The 8,207-nt window shown below is 36.4% G+C and overlaps 1 protein-coding gene across 3 annotated transcripts in view; it reads left to right on the plus strand.

Moving 5' to 3' along the window:
• Tbpl1 (TBP-like 1) overlaps positions 1-8,207 on the plus strand; it is a 28,642-nt gene extending 20,435 nt beyond the window's left edge. For 2 of the 3 annotated variants that reach the window (XM_013026884.1, XM_013026883.1), the window contains exons 2-7: positions 1,414-1,591; positions 3,577-3,659; positions 3,820-3,883; positions 5,196-5,299; positions 5,396-5,490; positions 7,659-8,207. In XM_013026884.1, coding sequence (XP_012882338.1) covers positions 1,457-1,591; positions 3,577-3,659; positions 3,820-3,883; positions 5,196-5,299; positions 5,396-5,490; positions 7,659-7,738 — 561 coding nt within the window. In that variant the 5' untranslated portion in view covers positions 1,414-1,456 and the 3' untranslated portion in view covers positions 7,739-8,207. The remainder of the gene's footprint in view (positions 1-1,413; positions 1,592-3,576; positions 3,660-3,819; positions 3,884-5,195; positions 5,300-5,395; positions 5,491-7,658) is intronic. The other variant, XM_013026882.1, reaches the window with a different exon arrangement.

The following is an 8,207-nucleotide window of genomic DNA, read 5'->3' on the forward strand; positions in this document are numbered from 1 at the left end:
GGTGGTGTTATTTATTTAATGTTAGCCATGGTAACAGTACTTACATTTGAAACAGAAAAAATACACAAAATTGATGCAGAGTTGAATATTATATGCTGCTCTTAAAGAGGTATTTTGTCACTTAGATTTGTCACAAACTAAAATGCAGAAAAGAATTTTTTTTAATTGTGAATTTTTTTAATTGCAAATTTTCTTTATGTGGACTCTTGGCATCTTCAGTGCATCATCGTATAATTTCACTCATAAAGGAGAATTTTTTACATATTGTGGCTGTAAGGAATCTTGAAGGTTATTATAGTATGTTTTATTATTTGCTGGTTTGTGTGAGAGGAGAGGTTTAGCTTAGCCAAATTGCCATTGTTTGATTATTGTGTGTGTGTGTGTGTGTGTGTGTGTGTGTGTGTGTGTGTGTAAATGGGCACACATGTGCATGTATATCCATGCTAGTACTGGTGCTGAAGCCCAAGTTCCAGACACTGTCTCTTAGCTTTTTCACTCAAGGCTAGTGCTCTGCCACTTGAGCCACAGCTTAATTGGAGATAAGAGTCTCAGACTTTCCTGCCCAGGCTGACTTCAAACTGTGATCCTCAGGTGTGAGCCACCAACACCTGGTGCCACTGTTTCTTTATTTCTTTTTTTTTAATATGGAAAAAACCCAAACAATTTTTTTAGCTGGATATGGGTCATGTGCTTAGTAAAGCTAGGGCTTGCTCATTATATAAATGCTCTATTGTAATTGTCATGAAAAATGTATTTGAAAGGATCTAACCGTGATAAAAAATGATGCTGTGTAGCTTTTTGCTAGAGTTCTTCCCTGCTCACACAAGTTGATCAGGTCCATGAGAGCCAAAGGTTTTGACTTCTTCAGTGTTTTTTTTCCAGTATCCTCAAAGATAGAAAAGTAGTTAGTATCTGAAGAAGGAATAAATGTCTAGTAAATGAGGAGTTAATATTTTTGCTTTAAAGTTAAGAAATCAGTTAGTATGCCTGAAATAGAGCAAAGTACTACCTTCCATAGCCACAGCAGGTTGTGTGCGGTGGGTATAATTCTAAAGTCTGGACATTGGGACTGCTGAGTCCAGCTTCTTAAACGTGGTACATATCAGGTCTCACCATCACTGTGGTATGCCTGGGACATAGAAATGTTAAAAGTGGGTTGCTGGAGAAAAATCCAGCAAATTCTTGACATGTAACGGTTATTATTTAAGGAAAGAAAGTTATGTCCAGAGTTTGAAGGACTATTATATCGCCCCCTTTTATTTAAAGTGACAATTTTTGTGGAGAAAAGGAACATGATTTAATCCTATAACCTTCAAAAATAATATAGATTCATTTCTTTCTTTAATTTCAAGATGATTTGTGTGAAATAAATAGAACATTCATTTAGTAACTCCATTTTGTTTTATTTCTTAGGATGTGATCTTCGTGGTGGGAAGCTCAATTTTAAACTTTCCCAATGGATGCAGACAGTGATGTTGCTTTGGACATTCTAATTACAAATGTAGTCTGTGTTTTTAGAACAAGATGCCATTTGAACTTAAGGAAGATTGCTTTGGAGGGAGCAAATGTAATTTATAAGCGTGATGTTGGAGTAAGTATGTGCATTTTGGTATGTATACATACATGTGTGGCCTAATTGTATAGTGCTGTGAAGGACGCTGCAGTGCATGTATCTATAGATAGTTTCTGAGGACCTTCACATATGCTAAGCCCTATGGATGCTACCCTCATCTTATGGAAGGGGCAGACTTTGGAAATAATATTGTAAATAATTTATTTCCAAGTTTTAACAAAGCTCATTAATTATAGAGACATATTGTTCTCTCAATTTCTTTAAACCGAAGCAAGGAACCTTTATGCTTTTGTGTTTGCTTATTCAACTATTGCTACAATAATTTTAGGATGTTTTTAATTATTCCTTTTTTTTTCTGTTTGTCGGTCGTGGGGCTTGAACTCTGGGCTTGGGCGCTGTCCCTCAGCTCTTCATCTCAAGGCGAGAGCTCTACCGCTTGAGCCACGGTACCACTTCCTGTTTTCTAGTGGTTTATTGGAGATAAGAGTCTCACGGACTTTTCCTGCCCAGGCTGGCTTTGAACCTCGATCCTCAGATCTCAGCCTCCTGAGTAGCTAGGATTACAGGCGTGAGCCACAGTGCCCAGCTTATTACATTGTGCTTTAGTCAAGATAGATTTTTTTATTTATTAACAATAGGTAAAAGTAATATTGTAATATTGTAATATTGCTCATATCTTAACCTAGACATTTTAAATTTAACTTTAGTGTTTATCAAAACCTTTTTTTGTGTGTGTGTGTGGGGTAGGGGATCATTAGTTCTTACTAGAAATGAAGTTACAGCGAGTTAAATTCAACTAAAATTTCAGAGATCTAAATTTAAAGATTTTTAAATTTATTAGTAATACCTTAGTTTTGGTTTTTTTTTCCTTTTTTCTTTTTGTATGATGAGTTTGAGGCCACCTTGGGCTACCTAGTTAGAGCATGGCTCAAAAAATAAAATGGAAGCCAGGTACTGGTGGCTCATGCTTGTAATCCTAACAACTCGGAAGGCTGGGGTTTAAGGAACATGGTTCAAATATAGCCTGGGCAGGAAGGTCTGTACGACTTAACTTCAATTAACCACTAAGAAGCCAGAAGTAGAGCAGTAGTAGAGTAATCTAGGGCCAGCTTTAAACAAAACAGCTAAGGGACCATGCCTAGGCCCTTAGCTAAGCCCTCCAGTACTGGCACAGAAAAAGTAAAGTAAAATAAAATCGAATATTTTTTAATGCCTTTCATATATAAGAATCTCAAATAATAACTCCAGCTTTTGCATTTCTCCTGCACTTTGCACTTTGAAGTTCATTCCCATTTGGAACTTGTATATACAGTAGGCATCTCAGCTGTAAGATACGCTATGAGGTAATGACCTATAAGTGTTGTGAATTGAGAACGATGGAGGGGTGGGTAGTTTTGGGGCTAGTCAGGGAGGGTTCTCCATGAAGGTGATGTCTGGTGTCAGCTTGATTAGGACGAGTACTCCAGATGACATTAGCAGCAACCACAAAGCTCTTGGTATGTGAAGACATTTGGCATTCCATTGGTGTGACTGGAATAAAATGAGAGCTGAAACGTTTAATGTGCCTGTATATTGTTGATTCTTTGTATATAACGAGAGATTTATGTTGATCTCACTTTTAAAAAGTATACTTACTATTATTGTATAAGATAGCTGTCATCAACAAAGCAATTTATGAACGCATTTTGATAAAGTTCTTAAACCAGAGTGTGGTGGTAGACATCTCTAATCCCAGCACTTGGGAGGTTGAAGCAGGAGGATGGCCAGTTTTAGAGTACATAGCTGATATGCTGTCTCAAAGAAAATAAGTCCTTGGGGAATAGAATAATTAAGTCTTTGTGTTAAGTATTGAAATTGATTTCAGAATGAGCAATTTAGAGAACAGGTATTTCAACCCTGATAAGCTTGGGGTAAACCTTGGGTATTTAACATAGCCACATAAAGCAGAACCATATGGGAAGGTTAACAATGCTTACTAGGTAATCTTTTTTTTTTCTTTCCAGAAAGTATTAATGAAGCTTAGAAAACCTAGAATTACAGCTACAATTTGGTCCTCAGGAAAAATTATTTGCACTGGAGCAACAAGGTAAACATACTTGGGTTATTAGTTTTTATTTTCTGTATTTCTCCCATGGAAAGGACATTTTTTGAAATTAAAAAAAATCATATGTAAAGTTTGATGTATTACTCGTGTAAGATTTACTTCCTGTATAACTGATCATATTTTTTCTTTCCTGAAAATGTAGTGAAGAAGAAGCTAAATTTGGTGCCAGACGTTTAGCTCGCAGTCTGCAGAAGCTAGGTTTTCAGGTAACATTTTCTTCAAAAACTGTCCATACTGAAGTACCCAAAGGTTTACATGTGTAAAATTCAAAACTTTAATAAATAAATTACAAGAGTTCTTATGATGGAACTTTACCAGGAATTTTTTTTAATACTGCCCTTGGTGTGAAAACTAACAACATGCCTATGTGATATTTTTAGGAGATCTTATCCTTTCCTCTAAATTATCCCATTAAGTCAATTGCCTTTTCAACAGCTTTAGTTTTTTACATACCTGTCTCTCTCCTCTTATCCCCATCCCCAATTAAAAATACGCCTGGTCATCATGAGAATGCTGAGTCGGGCTGGTAAGCAGAGTTGCAGACATGGACCCTGGGTGGCAGTAAGATGTTGGGTTGACTTTTGCTGGCCTGGCAGCTTTTCAGTTAAAATTACTGCTTGTGATGAAAGATTTGCTAGGCCATTTGCAGATGAGTTTGTGACCGTGGAAGGTGAGATGTGGCCCTGAAAGAGGTGAGCCAGCCTGTTTGGGATGTGGCAACATTCACAGAAACAGCTATAGGAAATTGTTTATCTGACTTCAATCTCAGAGGTACAAATTCAGAATGAAGTTCCGGTAGAAAGCCGGGCTTTTGGTGTTGACCATTGGTATCAGAGAGCCTTGAGGTGTAGCTCTGTGGGGGTGCTATCTGGCATTTTGCTGGCTTTCTATTGCTTTGTACAAGTACTGAGTTGGAAGGATGGTTAGTTTCTCCATAATTCTGGTTTTAGGAGGAATGTTGAAAAGATAATTAGATGAAACAGTTCAGTTATTTGAATGGCTATTAAGAGAACGTTTTCAGCCTTGGAGCTTCTTAGGAAAGCATTAAAAGTGTTGAGGAAGGCTCAGTCAGTTAAAAACATAGTTTTATCATCCTTACTACAAGGAAAATAAACATTAAATTTAAGAAATGTTGTTTTACCCTATTGAATACAAGAGCAGTATATCACCTTTGAGCCCAATGCACACTCTGTTTATTGACTTTTTAAAATGAGAGCTTTCTGTTTTGTTTATTCAGAAGGAAGACCAGGCTTTGATTTTTTTTTATTTTTCCCCCACTTTCTCAGTAGTCTAGAATACCCCATTTTAAAGAATTAAAATTAATCTGAATGTAATATTCAAAAGACCTCAGATATTTAGACTTCATTATGCAGTTATAGGCTTTTGCTATTTTCTAATGAAGTGTTTTTCTATCAAATTATAGCTTTCAGTTAATAATAGACTCCTGCTTAGGATATCTGTTAAGCAGGTTTTTCTTGTTTCAAAATAACTCACTGCGTTTTACTTTTTCTCCCAAAGGTAATTTTTACAGATTTTAAGGTTGTAAATGTCCTGGCAGTTTGTAACATGCCCTTTGAAATTCGTTTGCCAGAATTCACAAAGAACAATAGACCTCATGCCAGGTGGGTCTTTGAAGAATTAATATAAACTTACCAAATTTGAAATTGCCTATCAGCTTTAAATGCATATACTACTTGTACCTTTTTTTTTAAATATAGTTACGAACCTGAACTTCATCCTGCTGTGTGCTACAGGATAAAGTCTCTAAGAGCTACATTACAGATTTTTTCAACAGGAAGTATCACAGTAACAGGTAATCTATGATGGGGAAGCCAACCTTGACAAAACAGATTGAGCTATGTAAGAGATAACCATACCAAAATTGAAACATTGTCTGGTTTGTCCTGTTTTAACAGTATAGATCAGTATTATCTGCTTTTGTGCTGTCTGTACCTACTATTTACTGTGCTTTTTGTCTTGATTTTTCATAGTGAGCTTTGTCTGTGTTGTTGTCAGTCTCTTGGTTTTCCAGTGCTCATTGTGTGAGTGTACTCTCCTTAGATGGTTGAATAGTTTTCAGTTTTCTCATATATATATATCATCATAGTATAATTTTTTAAAAAATTTAAATTTATATCTTGCATATCTTCCCAAGAGGAACAGATTTGCATAAGCAAAAATATTCAACTCTAACTAGTACCTATTTACTATGTATTTATGGCATTGTTTGAATATTCAACTTTTGGGAAGGGTGGTTTCCTGCATGTCAAAGGGTAGTGTTGACATACAGGGTGATTTGTAAAGTTGCCACGATTATAAATTACACAAAGGCATTTTTGGGGAGTCAGACCCAATGTTATACATACTTGAATTAAGGAAAATATCTTTAGTTATCTTGAATACTTCACATCTTTGAGAATGAAACTATCAACCAGTAAGCCTTAAGATTTTGTTTTATTTTATCTTGATTTTTTTTTTTTTTGTGCCAGTACTGGGACTTAAACTCCAGGCCTGGGTACTGAACTGTCCCTAAGCTTTTGCACTCAAGGATACCACTCTGCGAGTTGAGCTACAGCTCTGCTTCTTTTTAGTGGTTATAGATAAGAATTTCACAGACATCCCTGCCCAGGTTGTCTGGCTTCAAACTATGATCCCAAGATCTCGGCCTCCTGAATTATTAAGATTTCACGAATGAGTCTCTGCCACCCAGCCAAGCCTTAGTTTTGACTCATCCTGTGGGTTTTCTCATCTTCCTTGGGGTCCTTGACACCAAATGCCAGGATCCTACATGAATCTTAAGGAACAGGTCTTCACTGTCGTTTGCTTTGCTCTGAGCCAAGATTCTGAGACTCTGCCATAGACTTGATAAATGTAAAATCAGACAGCACATATGTAAAAAATATATTTTGTAGACAAACACCATAACAAACTGAAGACAGTTGACCTAGTAAACTACTATGTAGCTACAGTGGTTAACTATAATAGAACTATAGATATATAGTAGTTAACTATTATACATCTGAAATATCAGATGAAATGTGAATGTGCAATCACTGGGCCTTTCTATGTGCTATTCTATGTGGAGGGATTAAAGTGAGTTAGAATGGAACAAACCAAGACACAGGATTTGTTCATTACCTTCAAAGTTTACAGTGAGTGAATACATAAGTTTTCATGGTCTTCTAAAGATGCCAGTTGCATTAGTGAAACCATTTTTGTTATTTATATTTACTCTTACTGTTTTGTGGTGCTGGGAATAGAATCTAGGCCAAACAGAGCAAGTGCTCTGGTAATCTTTCACAGAGCTACATCCACAACCATGAAGCAGTTTTTATTCAAAATTTATGAAAATTTTTTTTCAGTGTTTTTAAACATTTGTCCTTGCTTAAATATTACATTTTTCAAGGTTTCTCAAGAGTTCTACGGATTAATAGACAACATTGCCTCATTGCTTGTGTTTTCCCATCCACACTGACTTTGGAAGAGCTTAGGGGTAAATGTCCACTTAGTGGTAGACACATGGGTGCCATGTGGTAGGAAATAGGAGGGGAAGTTAGGTCATTTCGTGTAAGACATTTGACAGCAGCTTTGTTTCATTCCACTGAGTTTCACCATACTTCAGTGACCCTCAGTTGTCTAATCAGCAGACGATGACCAAAAGGATAGTGGGCATCTGGTTCCATTTGTTATTCTCTCCATGCTCCTAAGGTCTTTGATTCTCCTCTTTGATGATGTAATTTTTATAGGCTTTGCTTTCATACTGGTGCCCTAAAAATAAATCACTTTATGCTTCAGACTCTAAATTGTCCAGAGAAAATTCGCATTCCCTCGGTAATTATTCTATGTGTAAGTGTAGTTTGTTGTTTAATGGGGTTGTAGTCCCCGCTCTGCACCCCTCCAACGTATATATATACTGGAAGTTGGTTTTTCCTAGTGTGGTCTTCAGGTTTGGCTCACCCTTCCTCTCTGTGTGTGTTATAGGGCCCAATGTGAAGGCTGTGGCTACTGCTGTGGAACAGATTTACCCATTTGTGTTTGAAAGCAGGAAAGAAATTTTATAACTCATCACTTAATTGGTTAGAATCTCTAACTGAGCACCTTTAAAGCCTGCTGCACATTGGACTCAAAACAAAAGGAAAACTGGACCAACAGTAATTGAGGAAAGAGACTCTTTTTATTCACTCGTGGCTACAGTGTAAGCTCCAGTCCCTTTGGATTTTATTTCAAACTTTGCTGTAATATAAAAAGGAAGTTTACAAGACATGACATTGCTGCTTTTAAAAAAGGACATTCTATTTATTTTCGCAGTAATTCTCATGTCCCATAAGCAGAGCTGTCACAATGTGCACTACCTTAAATTGTTTTATTGTTGTCATTGTTATTTTTTTTCCAGTTTGAGCTAATGTGTTTTATTTGTGAATAGTCTTTTACATTTTTGTATGCTGAATATGGGCACCAAAGAACCTGTAAAAGTTATCTTTTTCAATTGAATGTGCACAAATAAAAGTTTGGAAAAGATCTCTCTTCATA

Source organism: Dipodomys ordii, unplaced genomic scaffold, assembly GCF_000151885.1.
Source record: "Dipodomys ordii isolate 6190 unplaced genomic scaffold, Dord_2.0 Scaffold97, whole genome shotgun sequence".
NCBI lineage: Eukaryota > Metazoa > Chordata > Mammalia > Rodentia > Heteromyidae > Dipodomys > Dipodomys ordii.